The 21,037-nt window shown below is 37.0% G+C and overlaps 1 protein-coding gene across 1 annotated transcript in view; it reads right to left on the bottom strand.

Annotated features, from left to right (window-relative positions):
• The window catches only part of LOC135217744 (gamma-aminobutyric acid receptor subunit alpha-2-like), a 208,876-nt gene that overhangs the window by 30,435 nt on the left and 157,404 nt on the right, over positions 1 to 21,037 (bottom strand). The window contains exons 6-7 of the mRNA XM_064253740.1: positions 7,944 to 8,026; positions 7,250 to 7,387 (exon numbers count right to left, since the gene is read on the bottom strand). Coding sequence (XP_064109810.1) covers positions 7,250 to 7,387; positions 7,944 to 8,026 — 221 coding nt within the window. The remainder of the gene's footprint in view (positions 1 to 7,249; positions 7,388 to 7,943; positions 8,027 to 21,037) is intronic.

Consider the following 21,037-nt stretch of genomic DNA (forward strand, 5'->3'; position numbering starts at 1 on the left):
GATTGTATGGAAAAAGGTCTCTTCATAATGTGGAAGATTTCCTCATTCTGTTCTAGGTTGATGTGAATCAGAGGTTCACATCTCAACTTTTACATGGTGAGTCCATCAGCCCCACTTCACGATTGCTGCTTCTTGGCTTATTTAATAGAAACAGACGTTATTCTAGACTTCGCATCCGAGAGGTTTTTTTTTTTTTTTTTTTGCCCTTCTGTGTTTTCTTTAGGACTTTTTCAGGTTTTAGTCTCATTACAGAAATTGTAGTTTCATTGTGTATTTTTCGTCGTTCCTGCCTAGACAAGAGGTTTTATAATACTTAGGTAAAAAAATCATGATATTCAAGCTAGGTAGGGCCCTTTATCAGTGGTGTATCTTGAAAAGCGTAATAAAAGTCGTAAAAGGGGATCTTCCTCTGAAAGTGAGACGTCATGGAAGGATTAGAGAGTTGCAAAACTGTCTTTATCCTTATATATTCACAGTTTCACTATTTAGGAAGCTTCGTTATTTTTTCAGTACTTATAGATATTCTCAGTAATAATGTGCTTATTTGATGGTATCCGTACTGAATAACTAAACTGTTCCAGTACCAGGTTATCAGTCAAAACTTTTGTGAATAAAAAACAAAACAAAATGTACGGGGAAAATATATCATATCTGTATTATCGAAGTACCATGTGTGCGAGTTGTAGGTAGTCATTTAGTGTTTTAAAGAGAACCAAAATACTTGCGCTTAAAAAGAGAAATGGCGCTGCCCCACCGATTCACTCCCAGTTAGTCGCCATGACCTTGAATTAAAACAGACGTTCTCGAGTCCGATGTCATAAAGATCAGTTTTAATATGTTAGGGTAAAAAAGGTACAGAATTTGCAAGGGCCATCGTTCTCATCGTAAGTGTTATGGAGACTCTATTGGACAGTGACCAACAGTTTTTCTCAGAATCTGAGCAGCGGCTGTCAAAGATTAAAAAGGGCAGCGGCGGCAGACTTTCGTGCCAAGTTGCTTTATGCTGTCATTTTGGAGAAGTTGAAGTCGTTCAGTTGTCATGCAGACGGTGTGGTTTTATTGCCTGCAGATGATAAAACGAAGCCAAGGCAATTAGGGTAATGTGAACACTTGATCTCTCTCTCTCTCATCATATATATATTATAATATATATATATATATATATATATATATATATATATATATATATTATATATACATACAGACTTCAGGAGGGTCCATGATACACATGTTGTTTAAAAAGGCCATGTTTTATTAACAGCAAAGAAACGTTTCGCACTACTCAGTGCATCATCAGTCTGTCAAAAGTAAAAGACACAATAAAATACATTATTAACATAAAAGGAATTCACAAGGTAATTAAAAAAATTTTACAAGTTAAAACAATAAACAGTAAAAGAGTATAAAAAGTACATAAAACAGAAAACAAAAAGAGACTACCAAAAACACCAACCATCTATAAGCAGGAGAGAAGAGGGAATGACGTACAATGACGTCCAAGGCCAGACGACAACTATGCCAGATACAAAGTTCCTGAGGAAGTATTACTATTGAGAGAGGGAACCAGCCTCTTTTTAAATATATAACGATTCTAAAGTTGTTAAGTGATCTGGGTCCCTTACATAACCAATTATTGAAAAGTGGTTGTTTCAGGACTTCGGTTTTACATAATGCGGCATGATTTCTAATATTAGAAAATGCTGGCTGCTTAATTCTTTGGCCAGTGCGAAAGCTAAAACCCAAATGGCTGCAATATCTGACCTGCAGTAACCTCCGTGTCGATCCAACGTAAGAGCCCGGACATCCAGGGCATGTGAATTTATAAACCACATTGGATCGCATGAAGGACTGCAGGCGATCTTTGAAAATTAAAAATGATCCTATTGTACATGGGTTGTTAAGATCAGTTTTACGTTAAGACAGGGGATTTCCTGTTCAATTATTCTTGTGAGATTTAAAGAGAATTTAGAGTCAGACATATACGGGATTGAGGCATAGAATAATTTTTTTGGGACATCAAAGTTGACTGTTGGAGGTTGTAAGAACTGTGTTAATAACTTATTGGTGATTTTATGAACTATATCTTGTGGATAGGAGTTTATCTTGAAAAAGTTGAATAAAAAGACTATTTCTTTGTGAAATATTTGCCAAGTTGAAGAATATTTTAGAGCTCTATGGACCAAGGTGTAGATGGTATTAAGTTTGAAAGAATATTGACAGGAGCTATAGTAGTTATTGGCTAAGCCCGTATATGTCCGCTTTCTATAACGTAAAACTGATCTCTAACAACCCATGTACAATAGGATCATTTTTTAATTTCAAAGATCGCCTGCAGTCCTTCATGCGATCCAATGTGGTTTATAAATTCACATGCCCTGGATGTCCGGGCTCTTACGTTGGATCGACACGGAGGTTACTGCAGGTCAGATATTGCAGCCATTTGGTTTGGTTTTAGCGTTTCGCACTGGCCAAAGAATTAAGCAGCCAGATTTTCTAATATTAGAAATCATGCCGCATTATGTAAAACCGAAGTCCTGAAACAACACTTTTCAATAATTGGTTATGTAAGGGACCCAGATCACTTAACAACTTTAGAATCGTTATATATTAAAAGACTGGTTCCCTCTCTCAATAGTAATACTTCCTCAGGAACTTTGTATCTGGCATAGTTGTCGTCTGGCCTTGGACGTCATTGTACGTCATTCCTCTTCTCTCCTGCTTATAGATGGTTGGTGTTTTTGGTAGTCTCTTTTTGTTTTCTGTTTTAGTACTTTTTATACTCTTTTACTGTTTATTGTTTTTTTAACTTGTAAATTTTAATTACCTTGTGAATTCCTTTTTATGTTAATAATGTATTTTATTGTGTCTTTTACTTTTGACAGACTGATGATGCACTGAGTAGTGCGAAACGTTTCTTTGCTGTTAATAAACATGGCCTTTTTAAACAACATGTGTATCATGGACCCTCCTGAAGTCTATATATCTTGCTGACTGGAATATCATAATATATATATATATATATATATATATATATATATATATATATAATTATATATAAGTATGCATTATATATATGCGAATGTGTTTGTTTGCGTATGGAATTACAGCTAATAGCAGTATGACAGTGTAATTTTTCTGTTACTTTCTCAAGTTGTGTGAATAACCGTTTTTCAACTGTTTGTAGGTAAAATATTGAAGTTTCCATCAGTTTATTTTATTTTTCGTATTTTACTGGGCCTTTCTGAATATACACAGTTTTATTTCAACAACGAATGCTTAAAGTGCAGGATTATGGTGGTATTTATAGACAGCCACTATGCAGGAAACGTGTTGCCCAGTCAAAGGGTTGGAACATCGTTAAAATGTTGTTTTTATCTTCTCTCTTCATATGCAAATCCTCAGAGGTATGAAGGAGTTTTGGGTTACTCTTGTGCCTGTCCCTTTCCCAGCAGATTTTGTAGATACACTTCTCTAGCCAATATCATTCATTAACTTTGGTGAAAGTAATTACATAGTAGTTACTGAGATAGGTTTAGTGCATATGTTCATTCACAAAACTCGTCAATACGTGAGAGAGAAGCTTCTTTCATATAATTGTCGATTTGTCAGAGTTAACTTAACCTGGAACTTATGTTGCGAGGAACAAGCGAAGTTTTCATATCTGGGCAGTTAAGAGGACCTCCACATTACACAGAGGTATTATTTTCTCCTTTCCCTGAAGAGCGTTTATTTGATAAATGTTTGGTGTACGGATGTCTCATCAACGTTTTCCTAAATAAAAAATTCATGAGTGACTGCGACTGTATTGCTTTCATCACTCCGGGACTATGTGATGTTTGTCCATATTGACTGATGCCTGATTTTTGGAATGGCGAGTTAGAGGTAACTGAACTTTGTTCTGAATATTTTGGGGGGTATTACTTATTAACAAGTTATCACGTTGTTATTACTTTTTTTCAATTAATTCTTTTAGAGGTTTTGTTGTAATAATATATATTAGCTCTTTAAAGGGGTCTTGTATAAGAAAAGTTTAACTTTGTTAGTCATGCAATGCAAGCGTATCCCACATTGTTATCGAGTGCTGTATATTTAGCATATATTTACTTTCGGTGTTGAACTTTATTTTCTCGTCTTTTGACGACATGGTAAAGCAGTCTAGTAAGTTTATCAATCAGTCACATTTAAGACTGGTGAAGGTGGCTATTGTATTATTTAATAGTCCTCACAATTAAGCATTTGCAATAACTACCTTTTTTTGCCTGATAATAATGAGATTTCACGTTTTACATCATATTGAATAACATGCAGGTAACCCGTTTTAACTATTTTTAACATTTTGTACTGTAACTTAAAGTGAAGGGACACGTTAACTGTCGTGATGTACGTCTTTTTTTTTCTGTTGTAGTTAAAATTTCGGCATCTGTAATGACAGACTATCCTCTGTTCCGGAATGTGTACAGGGAAAACATTTTTCCTTTCAATGCCTATGGGTAGGTTACTATCCATGACTCGTTGCTGTTAGAAAAGGTTTAGTACTCATTTTTCGGCGTTTTTCGGAGGTTTCGAGCGAGTGAATATTTGATGTATTATACTATTTTGTGAAACTGGATATCCCAACACGATTCAAGGTTTGTGCTTAACATAAGTTATTTCCTTTCAGGTGCTCTGGATATAAACGTTAGTTTTAACATGTAGTTTTGTGAGCAACTGTTGAACATATATGTTTTTTAAATGGCATATTAGTGAGCTTTTCGTCCATTTAAAACCTGAATTTCTCTCTCTCTCTCTCTCTCTCTCTCTCTCTCTCTCTCTCTCTTTCTCTCTCTCTCTCTCTCTCTCTCTCTCTCTCTCTCTCTCTCTCTCTCTCTCTCTCTCTCTCTCTCTCTCTCTCTCTCTCTCTCTCTCTCTCTCTCTCTCTCTCTCTCTCTCTCTCTCTCTCTCTCTCTCTCTCAGCTGTGGGAGAGAGCGACGACACAATAATCGCGCCTTCAAGTAGCTCGTGACACATCCTGTTAAGGGTCAAAATGCTGACGGCTAATTGTTGAAGGGTCGCCCACTCTACAAACGATCTCTCTCTCTCTCTCCACCCAAATCTCTTTGAAAAGTGGGGTGACCAACATCCAACCGTATTGCTGTTTGTTGTTGTCTTTGCACGCTAAACTGTCTGTATACTATTTTAAACGGGCCATAAAACACTGCACGTTTTTATGAATAATCATCCTTTTATCAGTGTATTTAGATTTATTTGTGTATGTTTCTAACGGTAGAGCTAGAAATATCTTCCGAAATTTTTAGGCTTGTGGATTAACAAAAGTTGAATTGACATGACAATCGTTGGAAGAATTAGATTATAGTCCATGTTTTGGAATGGGGTGAAGTGAACCAGTTTTTTTTTTTTTTTTTTTTTTCTTAGGAGAGAAGTCCAGAGTTAACCTTTAAGGCAAAATATATAGGAGCCAGTTAAGCTGCAAACTAAAGAATTTCGTGTAAACCCAGTTTGGTTTAGATAACTTGCCATTTTCGCAAGTGTACAAGAAGTCTTTGAACTTTATAAGTAGAGATTATATATATATATATATATATATATATATATATATATATATATATATATATATATATATATATATATATATATATATATATATATGATATATAATCTTCATTTTTCCTGAATGGTCGAAAGTGCTTGGTTCAACAGCCTAAATTTCATAAATCAATCAATCATTCAAAAATGTTTAATTCAAGAATTGAAAGGCAAAGGTTTGATAGAGTAAACCTTAAGTAGCATTAGCTACTGGGGATTAGGATTTGGTTACCAGAGCAGCAATACTTCCATTAAAGATGGAAATGAAAAGGTTATGTTAGTTTGCCAGGATTTTCCATTTTGTGGTAGGTATCAGTGCGGTGGAAGTAACAAACTGAAAAAAGAAGCACCTTGTAGAAGTAGAAATGAGATGACGGCAGCATAATCAAAAGATAATGTGCAAACTCGAAAATGTTTAACACAGATGACATAATATAGTAGAGATTAAAAATCAAGGATCTTGTAGTGTAATGGGAGACTAGAAATGTTTCTGGGGAAGAGCAACTTGGCTTTAGAACGAAGATGGGGCATGATCCAGTGAAAAAAGTAATGGGTTCACCTTTAAGAAGAAAGTAAACTTATGAATGAAGAGGTCAATAACAAAGGAAAGATTATAAGCCAGGCAATACGAGCGGGTTATCATTTTTCCCCCAGAATTTACAGATAAATTTTCCCATTATGTTATTTGGTAGAAATGTTTTAGTTTACATTTACTAGTCTTACGTTTGTATTATGAGATTTGCTGAAACTGAATGAATATGAAATTCTTGATTCATGATGGGAGTTTCGACAAAAAAAGTTTCGTTACTGTTCAGTAACCATTAGTGGTTTGCGCAGAAACGCACCAGGCAGTTTTAGCTATTCCCTGGGTGTGATCTTCTGAAATCGTGGCACAGTTTGCTACAAGCACAGAATTCTCATGAAGCTGGTGGGTTTAATTTTGAAGTAGTTGAACAGTAAACAATAATGGAAATTTATTGACAGACACAGAGCGACCTGGTCTTGGAATAATTGAAGTGACCCAATTTTCATGTGCTACTTTTAGGTTCACATTAATAGTATTAGACAATGCTAAGTGAGATTCAGAATTGGGCTTAAGGGAAGAATGATGAATTTTGAAGTTTTCCCCGTGGGTAGGGCGAGAGAAGGTTGAAGGTAGTTCATAAATAAAGGAAAGGGTAGGGAGAAAATAAATACGTGAAGGATGAAATGGATAATATACAACGTACATTTCTATTAGGGTCCATGCAAAAAAGCTTTTACTTTGTCACTGAATTAGTTTTAAATGATATTAATAATTGATATTTTGTTATTTTGTGATCTGGACATGCATAACGGAGCAAATTTTCTATTTTGAAATTGTTTTTACTCATAGTTTGTGTAGTGTTAGTACCAGTGGAAGTAATATTTTCAATATCCCCGCCTTCATTACCAAGAATATTTTAGTGATGGGTGTGAAAGTGCAACAGCATTTTGAAAGTAAGGAACTGACATGGTCACAGGGGAGAATGATGCATTTTTTACGAACATTGGCATTGGCTGTATAAGACGTTGGCAAATGCTCAATCTTAGGTCTTCTCTTTGGCCACAAAGTTGATAAGGATGAATGAAATGCAGAACCGGGTGAGGAAAAACCGACAGACATGTCCAGGCTGCCCTACTCACCTCTTCCCGTGCGCCACCTGACGGAGTAATTTGTGCATTTGGTGTTGAGGATGTCGAACTGGCTGAGTCCCATCCCAGGTGTGAAAGAGACGAGTTTCTTATCCCAGATGTATTTGACGTCCTTTTCTGTGTATCCATCTGCCAATGACCCGACGTCGTCATATCACACGAGGAAGGGAAACCAGGGGAAAGGATGAGAGGCGATTAGTAAAACTGAAATAAGCCTTATGTTTGGTTGACAGTTCAAGAACACTGTTAGGCCTGATTGTGGTTCCGTTGTTTTTCTATTTGTTTATGACTGTGTGCGAGTTTGTTGACAGATGTACTCTTGAATGCACTTAATAAAAGTGAATTGAATGAATGCATGCTTGCAACTGCTGTTCTTTAGGCAGGTCTATTATATACTTAGACCTGTCAAAATTTTATGCTCTTGGCTGTTACTATAAATGTCCTTTACAGAATCATAATCTTGCACTATGACCAGTTTTTATTCACCACAGTCTCAAGCATCTCGGAGAGAGATATAAAAAAATAGAAAAACATTGTATAGGTAACATAACATCGTATAATTTTAAAGATTAATAATTGTGCAAGATCATTTTTATTATACTCGATGTACATTGCAAAAAAAGACTTTGCTATAAGAATGAAGGACTTGCAAAAAAAGACTTTGCTATAAGAATGAAGGACTTACAGCTGCTAATAACCAGAGGGCAGGATTGTTTATCCATAGGGAAGTTACGGAGGACCATTGGGCACTTAGCTTTGATTGTCAGTCTGGAAAGAAGGGAAAATAAAGGAGAAGATTTAAGTTTTGCCTACAAGTATCGCTCTATCATCTAATGAAATGAAATGGATGGTGTTTCAGTTCTGGAATGTCTATATGCATATATATATATATGATATATATATATCTATATATATATATATGATTATATATATATTATATATATATCATATACATATATGTATAATGTGTGTGTGTGTTTGATGAAATTTGTATATTTTCGTTTGGAGTCTGCTAAAAATGCCGTTAACTTTGTAAGCGATTTTTACATGAAAGAAAAGGTATACAACGATATTTTTAAAAATAAAAATAAGAAAGTAAAGGAGAGTGGAAAAACGGGGAACCAGCTTTGTAAGTCGTTGCAACTGAAACAGCATCGACATCGTATGATTCAGAGGGAAGCCACAATTGTCACCTTTGGTGTCAGTGTCTCTCGAGTTAGTTTGGGCATGTTGTTTTGCGGAATATTGTTACCCTGACTTAATACCAAAGGTGTTACTTATTAACTATTGTAAAACTTTTGAACACTTTTACTTCCAGTGTTGGGGACGCTGCGATGCTTAAATTTGAGAGACTGCTCCTTTTAAGTGCCATATTGTATCTTTGCCTTGATTTTTCTGGCATTTTACAACCATTATATTGGTTTCCATATATTTGTTCTCTTTTCCTATACTTAGCTCGACTATTTTCTTCTTTAATTGGGTTACTCGGTTTTTCAGGATCATCTACAGAAGTTGGTGATATATTCGGCCGGGGTGACTGGGTGTTAGCTACAGGGTAGTTGATCTTGCTTGTTTGGTTAACAAAGTATGAGAGCTTCGGTTACTATTTTCTCAGCCAGTAGTGGGTTTCCTGAAGGAAACTTAGTCTTGTCATTCGCAGCGTGTGCAAACTCCGTTTTTAATTTCACTTTTGTTATTTATATTTATTTATATATTCTTTGGATTATTAGTTTATTTTACCAATCATATTGTTCACGTCTTAACCAATGGTTTTACATAAAATTTCCTTTTGTGAAGTGTTCATCGTGTCAGCAAGGAGTGTTGTGAATCCAGCTAAAGAATTTGGACTATTCCAAACTGAATGAGGTGGTTGTTTGGGTGTTTGGGTGTGTCCTCATCAGCTTCGTCTAGTGGTAACGGATAGTGGCTGCAGGAGAAGGACTTATCATAGTTGACAATGATTATTATGACCTTTGAAATTAGAGGCAGTACACCGCAATGATAACCATAACTTTTGACTGTGGTATGAAAATGCAAGATACTCTCTGGCGTAAAGGACTTTAAGTTTGATATATACTGATTTTTTTTTATGGAGCAATCGCTAGGGAATGTAACTTCTGTCCTTGTCAAGACCAAGTCCTTTGGAAACAGGAAAAGTCGCAGAGAGAAAGTAAAAATAGGATCTCTCTCTACAGAAAGCATTTGGGTTGCCTCTTACGAGCTGGCCTAACATGAGAAGCAACGAGAGAAATCCCAATTTTGCAGCAGGGCGGGGAAATGATCAAACTAAGGGTATATGAGAACTGCTGATGTCCATCAGATGAGTGAAATGAAAATGGAAATTAGACTCACTTTTTTTTTTTTTTTTTTTTTTTTTTTTGCAAAAGCTCAAAACTTGGCCAGAAATATATTCAGGAGCCGGTTAATAGGAATTCTGCATTTTAAAAATTTTTCGTCAGATTCGTCATTTTCACATAATTTTCCGTTCTATAGCAGTTCAAGTCGTCGTCGAATTTGGTTGAATGTGAACGCCGGCGTCTCAAAAAGATGAGAACTCGTCATCATAATAAGATCTTTTTGCGCCTCTTATCCGAGAATTTTATCGTTACTTTGCCACCTGCGACTTTTCTCTTTATTAAAGCAACTCCTTTGAGCTCGAGAGGCGGAGACCTTTGTGGAGGGAACTTAGCTTAAAGTTTTGTCGGGCCTTTTGCTTAGTTCCTTATTATTAGTTTATTTCAACTACTTGGCTTTTCGGTGAACATTAACGACGCGGGCCTTTTTCGCTGCGCTAGAAAGAGAGAAGAGAGAGAGAGAGAGAGAGAGAGAGAGAGAGAGAGAGAGAGAGAGAGCATAAACTTCAAAATCGGAATGTAAATCGTGATATGCTACATCCTTCAGAAGTTTTTGGCAGGAAATTAAAACAGTCTCCTCTGATCGTTCCCCTTATTAACATTAAAAGCTTATTTTGTCACTATTTCTCTATAGCATTATATTATTACTTTGAATCTCTATTTTACAAAGGGACATATGAGTGTTTATCCACACGTTTCATCAGCGAGATGTTATTGATTATATCCCAAAGGGATAATTATTTGTTTTCTGTTACCATCCCCCACAATAATGTATGAACGTTTTGTGTCACCTTTGCCCATGATTTTATTAGTGTTAAAATATAGAATTTTTTGTTTATCTAGTCATTTGGAAACTTTAGTAAGGAATATTGCCACCAGTAAATTAGTTGATTAACAAAAATGGTTATAATGGAAAATACTTTGTTTTTTATGTATCGTAACGTTTTAACATTTTTAATGTTTTTTTAATTATCGTAACGTTTTAACATTTTTAGATTTATCTTTCAACATTACTCTGTAGCCATATTTTATATCTGTATTCTAATAACATTGAGTTTAACATTGTGTAAATTTTTGTTTATTTGATATATTTAGAATTATTTTCGATATTATCATGTTATAAAGAAAAGATGGCTCAGGGAATTCTTAAATAACACAAATCTGCCAGTAGGACAAGAGGAAATTAAAAGTATAAGGCTGGGCATTGTGATTTTTTCAGTTCTACGAAAAGAAGGTCGAAAAGTTGTGTAAAATCGTTCGTTGAAAGGGACATTCTGAAAATAGTAATTTGATATGACGAACCCCATGAGTTTCATGGCTTCGTATCCCGTCAGACCATTGAAAATTGTCAAAGCGTTACGGTCTAGTTTAATCCTCATCCAGGTAACAAAGTCTGAACGTTTTGGCTTTTCGCGCACCACTTTTCTCAGTTGAGTCCTGTCCGGTGACACGATACTTTCATTAAAACTTTCTGTCATTCTCTATACAACTGTAACTTTTACTTCTTCGACTCACTTGATTCCCAAAGAGCTATGTTGTGCGAAGCCGGCTGTAAATAACTTGAAACTTGGCAGGATTTTGAGCTAATGGACTCAAGGGCATATAGGAGTGTATGTATCTGTTTGTACGAACAACTGTTATACATTCTTTATATGATGCGTCTGTACAAGTTCACACACCGACACCTACATACGCGCTCTCTTTCATATGCATAAGTACTCTCTCTCTCTCTCTCTCTCTCTCTCCTCTCTCTCTTCTCTCTCTCTCTCTCTCTCTCTCTCTCTCTCTCCACACATACATACATACTGTCATATTAATTTTCCAGCTGCTGGATAACTTGAAAAGGTTGTCTAGAAAAAAACTGTACAGTGTGAGAGCCACTTTTGTTTGAATGATTTCATATGCATGATTATTGATGCTTTACATACTTACCTTAAATATTTAAGGTAAGTATGTAAAGCATCAATAATCATGCATATGAAATCATTCAAACAAAAGTGGCTCTCACACTGTACAGTTATCTAAATAAAGTTTACTGAAATGGAGTATCTTTATCGCCATCCGTGTCAGCTGGATGGTTTAGTTTCCTCTTGGTGCATTAAGCTGAGTGGTGTCTACTGTACTCAACGAGTACAGTACTGTAAAACTTGAGCTGCGTCGTAGCTTCTGTAACAGACCTTCCTGAAGGCTGTGTTTTTATATTTTTAAAGTTTTTCATCCAGTGAGGTGTTAATTATTGTTACTGATCTTTGTTACTTTTGTCTTTGACGTGGCCTTTTATTTTTCTGGTATAGGGTCTCTGTTATCGGAATCTTTTTAGGCAAGTAATTGGTAGTTTGGTTAGTTTCATAATATATGATAAGTAATGAAAATACTACCCACATGGAAACTGACGAAGAAGATATTCACACATGCCTTTGTGTCCACTAGCCATTGTGTCCACAAGCTGTTACGAAGATATGGTTGTATTACAACAAAATTTGATTGAGGTGAGGTGAGGGCTATGCGCCAAAGAAGATTTTGTCGTCGATGTGATCAGGTTTCTAACTCTCGCTGCTCCATCAGACCAGTTCTCATCTGGCATCTATCTGCTCACTATCTTCCCGCCCATAGCTTGATAGATACCCACTGGGAACAGAACCTACCATGTCTGAATGATTCTCCCTAGTCCCAGCATGGATTCAGAGTGGCTTTTGGGCTGGCTTGGTGTGCTATGTTTGATCTTCTGGATGTTGTGCGGCAGCACATTGACCTGTCTCTTACCTCGACCGCTCTTTATTGACCTTTAATCCTTCATCTCGTGACATTCACTTTATAGTTCAGTTCAGCAACGTCATTTTTCTGCCATGCTCACATCTTGTCTTTCATTTACTTTCTCTTCCACGAGTCTCCACTCATTTCCAGTCTCCCTTCTCATAGCTCTAATCCAAGTAGGCCTGAGTCTTCCACCTCTGCTGGTGCCCACAGAAGCCCAGTTAACATTTTCAAGAGTATTCTCCCAATTGTTGGGTGAAAGACTGTCCAAGTTGTCTCTGTTTTCCTGTCATCGGTACCTTTTCTACATACGGCACTATAGTCATTTTTCTTGTGTTATTATTTTGAATTCAGGTCTGCCATCTTATCCTTAATATTCTTAGTTTTATTGAATGTTTTTAGATGTTTCATTGTCATACCATGATTCATGTCGTCCCTATAGCAATACAGATCGTACTACACTTAATATATAATCTTAGTTGTAACTGCAGTTTCAATCTATTGATCTGTGAAACTTATTCAACCTGTCCCTTGTTCGTTTTGCCTTTTACAGCCTTTCACAGAAGAATATTGAAATCATCACAAATAGAAGAAGCAAAATTTGAAGTCACGCTGGTTGAGAAAAGGTGACAGGCAACTCGATGATTTTTGGGTCCCCTATTCTGGCTCTCGTTGCTGAATATCGATTCGTGTCCTGCATACTTTCCTTTTCCTTTCATCCCACCCATAATTTAACCTTCTGACATCTGGGAACTTACCAAGCTCGTACAAATCACAGATCACCGACTCCACCGAGGAAATCCAATATCGGAAGATTGTTTGGATGCTCCTTACAGCTTCCAATTCTTTTCTTGCCCAGAACTAATTGAAGTGGCTGGGAAAGTTTTGAGTTTTATTTTCTTAATTAGGAGCCGGGATTTAATAGAACAGTTTTGCTGATGTGGTGAATTAACTGCGAGTGGGAAACCCAGTTTTCCGCCCTGCTCTCATTGGATTAGAAATTCTTTCTGTAAAATCCCTTCTCGCCATAAGTTAGCACCGTAGTGTCGTCGTGGGAGGCAGTGGTTGTCGCTGATGATGAATATTTTGCGAAATATTCTTATGGGAAACTGTAAGGCAAGGTATTGAGGTCTTGCACGGGCTCTTTATTTGTACTGAAGGGCTGTTGTTTTCTGCTGTTATTTTTAGTACATTTTTTTGGTAGTAGTTTCCGAGATGATATACTTTCCTTAGTCGTTAGAAAATGTACACAATTTTATTTTATTTTCGAAGGCTGCTTCCTTTCGCTATTCCTCCTCCTTACCAGTTTTCTGTTTTTAAAGCAAACGACGACCTCACACCTAACTTTAACGTCTTAATCTCGTATGGTTGGTTAAGTATTTTTTAACTATATAGATAAATAGTGTGTGTGAGTCTCAAAATACTGTTGCGGTTTTGAAATGTAATTAGCGTCCACTATGTTTATAGGTTCTGTTGCTTAAACCTATTTGCGCAAGTACGTTTCTCATGTATTAAAAAGAAAACCATATTTCTTATCCAGAATACACCGTCAATAATTGTAAGTTATTTTTTTGTGTTAGATTTACTTTTAGTAAGAGCGAAGATCGGTTTGTTTCATCTCCTTTTTAGTTTTCGATTTAGAGTAACTTATTCAATAGGAAAAATGAATAAACACGGAAAATTGTATCATGTTAAATAGATATAGGTGACAGCTTTAGATCACGGTATTCGTTTTTCTGCCCATTAGTGAACGATGGTAAAAAATTAAAAGTAAAAATTGTCATGTAAGTATCAAAGGTTCTGGTATCATACGCCAGGCTTGAGAAAGTGGACACTGTGAGATGTCTAATTACTTTCCTCGTCTATATTTGTATGTTGCTGACGATATGGTTTGATTTTCATTATGAGAAATTTATAGGTTCGAAAAAACATTACTGTAGCATTTCAGCTTTTCCTTCGTACACGTTTTGGTCTATCTGCTATAGGATACAGTAGTCTTTTGTGGTGATTTGTGAACGATCATTATAATATGGTAGGACAAACCATTTGTTTTAACAGTCCCGCGTTGCAAATTTTGTTCCTTGATATTGACATTACTACTGTAGTTGACTTTTTAAATTTTCATGTATTTATTGATATATTATATATATTATTATATATATATATATATAATATATATATATATATATATATATATATATATTTCTCTCAGTATTTTGCCCCTTCAATGTTGATTGGGGAACTGCCGTGATTTCAACGAACTCTGTTCCATCCGCTTCCTTTATTCTAAGAAAATGCAGATGCCGCCAGTCCTTTTGTCACGGACACAGAGTAGACCGGGAAAGACAAAAAGAATACAATGCCATATTTTAGAGGGATTAGATCCCCCTTTCACCGGAAGACAATAAGAATTCAGGTATAGATGTATGAGAAGTCGAGTGACTGTGAAATGCGAGATAGAGGGAAGAAGAAAAAGAGAAGTCCTCCATGTTTACAATGATGCGAAGGGACGAGGAAGGGGCCTGGCTTTGCTTTGCATTCATTCGTTTTCTCGGCCGCAGGTCTCCCTTCAGTCAGTCAGTGAGGAGAGGCGGAGTCTGTTCCTTTCATCTCATCTCGATACGACGGATGCTGGCTTTTATTTGATCAATTATTTCTCAATTTAGCTATCGTTAGTAGTTTAAGCCTTCTGGAGGGTTTGCTGAAGATTATAATATGTTAATCACAGTGATGGCAGGCAGTCTTACGTGCATTTCCTCCAATACGGAATAAAGGATTAAGTCTTATGACATGGAAACTGGTATGTTTAAGCTTTTACATTAACTTGTGATGTGATGAACTAGACGAGTTTGGTGACAAGGCCATGGACATACGTCGAAAGGGGGTTATTATATTTAGGTTATATGTTTTCGATAGCATAAAGTAAGACAGTGGAGGATATTTGAAATTAATTTTATTTCTATTGCGTTGGATGTTTGGCTATATCTTTTAGTCAGGGAGGATATATTTCTGGAAGTAGGACAAGTAAATGAATGTCCTGTTGGGAGAGACGAAGGAAAACCTGGAAAGTGCATTTCACCTTCAACAGGAAAGTGACCAAAATAAAGGAAAATGGTCTTCCTTTTCGTCCTCTTTTGAGCTAATGAGTTAATGAAGAAGACGCCAGTTGCCCATGTTAATGCCATTCTTACAATTTGAAAAGGAGAGGTTGGGAAAAGAAGAGACCACGTACTCAGAACTAACTTCTTTTTCGACTTCATCGTTCTTAGTTTGTTCGTTTCCTTGTAATGCTTTAAAAAAATAATCAGAGATAAAGTAGCGACCATTTTTTTCTTAAATTCTGCGTTGTATTATTCACGTATTTTTAAAACTTCTTACGCTGCTACCGGTGTATTGTGATTATGCACAGTAAACATAGTTATCTAGGCGTGTAGTTAGAATAGCACACACAGAAGCAAGAACATCCCTGTATTGGGTATGTAGTCAATACCAAGGTCTATATGTTAATCTTTAGACCTTGGTCAATACATTTTCTCGTGATTTTACTTCATGCACGCGCTTATGCTATAGAAATGCAAATACCGCATCCATAAATAGCAGAACGTAAGTGTATGTAGTGTGAATTATACAATATTGCGAGGATTTCCAGTGATGAATTCGTAATTGTCTTCCAGTGAAAAGGGGATCTAATCCCCCTAAAATGTGGCATTGAAATCTTCTGGTCTTTCCGGGCCTAATTTCTCATCGTTGTAAAGGAGAGAGATGCGAATAGCAGCGAAATTCGGCTTTGAACTTCACGAGAAGATATAAGGGGTGAACTTTGAAATTAATAGAATGTATTTAACTCCACAAAGTATCGATCGTTAGTGAGTATGATAGTTTGTACGTTTATCATTGCCGAACTAAATTTATAATAGACGTGACGGAGACGCGGTGAACTGATTTAAGCGCCGTAGGTAATTTATAGAGAACAGTAGAATCAGAAATATAGCTAAATCAAGTGTAGTGTAGATACTCATGCAGTAACGATTTTCAATATTCCTATGAAAGTATATTATTATTTTAGTAAATGGGAAGTAGATATGGTATTGCATACGGATATTGTACTCTGTATGCCCTTTTACATCTTTTAGTAAGAATATTTGCACGTGAATATGTTGATAATGTTTCACTAAAGCTCGTTACTGGTTAAAGACCCTTGTAAAAAACGTACGTCACGAAATTATCTGTAGTTAAAAAAAAAAAAAAATAACTGTAGTTAAAAAAAAAAAATATCTGTAGTTTAAAAAAAAAAGTCCACAGTAGTCAGCCTTTAAAAGGTAAAAATCGCTGCCATTGATCGGAGCTGATATCACCAGGAGCACATTTCCACTGTAACACCTATAACGAAACGGAGATTTTTTTTCGGTTTTGATCAGATCAACTAAGCATTTGCGTGTGTGTGTGTGTGTGTGCATGTGTGTGTGTGTGTCTGGCTGTGTCTGTCAGAGCAGTTTTATTAATCTCTTGTATCTTATAGGTTTGGCCGGTAAATGTTTGCGTGTGTGGGAGGCGATTTACTCGTTCCACGAAGCCTGAGGCTATCATTTTCATCTACCCCAACTCTCTCCCGCTTCTCTGTCAACTGAAATGTGCATGAAGAGGGAAGGGAAGTCACTGGAAAAAGAAATTGGTACTCCATATGAAAGGTGTATTGATCAGTGAAGACCAACCGGAAGATCGGAAAATGGGGAAATTGGATTGACAGGGGCATTCATTATTGAAAAGCTGATGACGATTTGATGCAGTGACAAATGATGCACTGTAAGTGGAAGATACTTGGTTTAGAGAGAGCAGAATAGGTAACACAGTGCTATAAACTTTAAATCGGGGTAATTTGTTAGGAAATAATCGCAAGAAAAAGTATGATGTTAAAATCAGAAATGTAAGGAAACAGTTCACAATTATTTTGACACAGAACTGAATTCTTGTAGAGACGCGGAGAATAAAGATTCGGAATTATGGATAAGCGTGCAAGTGCGCACGCATACACATATAAAATACCGTAGGTATACAGTATATAGTATGTATATATACAAGGCAACTGACTGTCTGTTCGTTATGCACGCCCAGACTACGAAAGCTAGGGCTACCAAGTTTTTACCATAGACTCCCCTCCCCCCCCCCTCCCCCCCCCCCCCCCCCCCCCCCCCCCCCCCCCCCAGGAAGGTTTTGTTCAAAATCCGGAATTCGATGGCCGTTTCTAAGGGGGCCTTAACCCCTCTTTTTCATACCCCCTCTTTTTTTATTTTATGTTATTTTTTTTTTTTTTTTACAACTTTCGGAGTTGACAGCAAATTCTTCGGATTTTTTTACAACTTTGGCTTGACAGGATCCAAGTGATTACTTATTCTGAAAGTGATTGCATAATCCGCCCTGTAGGGGTTGCCATCACGGACGCCGGCACGCCCCTTTTTATCCCGAGCAACGCCGGGTACAGCAGCTAGTGTGCGTCTGTGTCTGAGTGTATATATGTATGTGTGTGTGTGTACACAGTATTTGTGTTTGTATGTGTAATTATAGTTGTACATTTTTTTTCATAGTGAAGTTTTTAGTTCTTAGCACTTTGTTTTTGGAAGCGCCTCAGAGGCGTGGTCGGTATGGTGTTGGCGCGCCACTTCAGTGGCCCCGAGTTCGATTTTCGGACATTCCACTGAGGAGTGTGAGATGTTTATTTCTGGTGATAGGAGTTCACTCTCGACGTGGTTCGGAAGTCACGTAAAGCCGTTGGTCCCGTTGCTGAATAACCTCTGGTTCCATGCAACGTAAAAACACCATACAAACAAAGAAACTTTGTTTTTGGAAAGAGGTTGCTATCCCTGTGCCCTTCCCCACCTAACCATCAGGTACATAATTCATATGTTATTTGAACATGGGCACAGTGGAGTTTTTCAGGATACCGGCTCAGAGGCTTTTTCCTCCGAGTTCCTCTCTTGTAAGGCGAAGTATCATTGAGCTTTGAAATACGAATTATATGTGTATATCTATCCATCGATCTATAACGTGTGTGCGTATATATGTACACACACACACACACACACACACATATATATATATATATATATATATATATATATATATATATATATATATATATATATATATATAGTATATATGTAGGCCTAGGGTTTTTGATTAATAATATATTGCCTATATGTTCGCTGTGACCTATGGAATGTGAAGAACAGAGCAGAGGCAACGACCCGAGAAAAGCTGAACAATGGGTTTCTATGGATGGCGTGGGATAAAACTGCTTAGTTAGACAAGTCAATGTACGATAGTTTATTAACTCTTCTCAAAGTGCCTTTGTGAAACTGGTTGCGGCCAGTAAGTGTGAGGCGTTAACGAAGTGTGCGTTCGTATGTGCGTGTGCGCCTCTTCCTTTAATAATGTTGGATACCCAAGTCTATGGGGGATTTTGATAGAGGCGTCTTTGGGAGGAAGGCAGAGCCACGATGGCGGTGCCTAAGTGTTTTTTTGGAATAGTGAGTGAGATATTCCGGCTGCATGGGTGAGTTGAATTACTTTAGCCAAAGGGATGGCTTGTTTGATATCTTGTAAGATGTTCCATTTTATTAACTTTGTCTTTAAACTTGTGTGTGTACTTATGGGATGTGTTCTGTGTCTTTGAAACAGACGGTTCTGGCAATGGGACCGACAGAGAGTCCCAGATGGGAGAGACGATTGGTGTGACTATAACTGTTCAGACATTTTTGTTGGGGTTTTAATTGAATTGAGTTAGTCTGTAAGACTTGATTTATTCATTGTTAATAAATGTATTTTCTTATGAAGCAACTCTCTCATTTTTCAATTTAACCTGTTAGAGGGAAGAGAAAGAGGTCCTTACCTTACCTTACAGACCTTACATCTTGTTCGGGTTGCCCCAGGTCCCTCAGTGTGAGGCACCTCTAATGTCTACCAGAGAGTTGCTAGTACATCTTCCGGTATATTTTGCATCTTCCAATCTTGGATGGTCTGGGATGCAGTTTAGATATTTGTCGAGCTTATTCTTAAACACATCTACGCTCACTCCTGATATATTCCTCAGATGAGCTGGCAACGCATTGAATAGACGCTGCATTATCGATGCTGGTGCGTAGTGGATTAATGTCCTGTGTGCTTTCCTTATTTTTCCTGGTATATTTTTGGGCACTATTAATCTACCTCTGCTTGCTCTTTCTGATAAAGAGAAAGAGATTGCCGAGAGAGAGAGAGAGAGAGAGAGAGAGAGAGAGAGAGAGAGGCTGTGTATTAGTTTTAGTTTGCCTTGACGCTCGAGTTACACGTTTACCAAATAAATAATAGGGAATACCCCATTACACACACACACACACACACACACACACACACACACATATATATATATATATATATATATATATATATATATATATATATAGTACACACATACATTTTACACGTGTGTATATGATGTACGTCTGTATACGAGTATCAGTGAAGTTTTAGCCATACACAATCCAGTGAGCCAAGAGCATCAATAAGTACCACATGTGAAACACATCTCACAACAGTTGAAAACTTAAGCCTTATGAATCACAAACAAGTAAATACTTTTCCTTCACAAGAAATTTAACTCTTGAAGAAAAGATAGACAGTGCTATGTCACATGGATCTTGTCAAAAAAAGAAAAAAAAAATCAAGATTACATTATTTATTACTGTGTTTAAACTTCAGTAATTGTAATGAATGAAAGTATGAAATTCATACGTATACATACTTGTATCTCCCGTGCATGCATGAACGAACGTATTGACACAGACATAATGTGTCCCATTGGAGAATTGCCGCTTTCATTAGAGAAGCGAAAAGTGGAAGTGTAACCAGAAAGCAGTGGAGATGACGTGACTCGTGTAGAGCGACATTCATTATACCGCGGAAATGGGAGGCTGCTCAGTTCCACCTTTGAATCAGTGATACTCATATGAGTCTTGTCCTCCCTGAAGGCTGTTGAGCTCCAGCCTTTGTTTCTCTTTTTCTAATCTTTAAAGGTTCTGTTACTTCTGGTTCTGAATGATTTTCCATGGAAGGATTTCTGTAGTAATGGTCGAATACAGAATGCATCGTCGTAGCTATTTTAATTTTTGGTGCCTTATGAAATATTGACATTTTCGTTCAGTTTAATGCTTTTTTTTTACGAGTAAATTGTGTTTTTGCGCTTTGTCGTCAATTTACCTTTTGTTATTTCGTGTACCGTTTTGAGATCATTTTGATTTTATTATCTATCTCTGGTTATATTCGATGTCATTTTCACGTTTTGTAAATGTAACCGTCGAAATGTGGTTATGGCTTCCGTACATGTATTGAGCCAGACGGGCTGATTTAGGATGTCTTGAAAACTATTCAGTTCCTAGATGACATTGAGGAGGGCTGCCTCGTACTCTTAAAAGCACCAGGACACCCCCTCCCCCTTGACCTTTCCTTCATAAGCTTTGAGTATGATCCTCGGGCAGGAACCCCATTTTCTCGAGAGCCGCCCCCAAAGAGAGTCCCGTTGTTCTCTACTAATGTGAGGCACATTAAGAGGTGTTGGGGTGGTGGGCTTGACTCGTTTGCTACTGTTTCGGGAGGGGAGCCAGTCAGGTGGCGCGCCACGTATTATTTTAAAGGGCTC

The sequence above is a fragment of the Macrobrachium nipponense genome, chromosome 7 (assembly GCF_015104395.2).
Source record: "Macrobrachium nipponense isolate FS-2020 chromosome 7, ASM1510439v2, whole genome shotgun sequence".
Taxonomy (NCBI): domain Eukaryota; kingdom Metazoa; phylum Arthropoda; class Malacostraca; order Decapoda; family Palaemonidae; genus Macrobrachium; species Macrobrachium nipponense.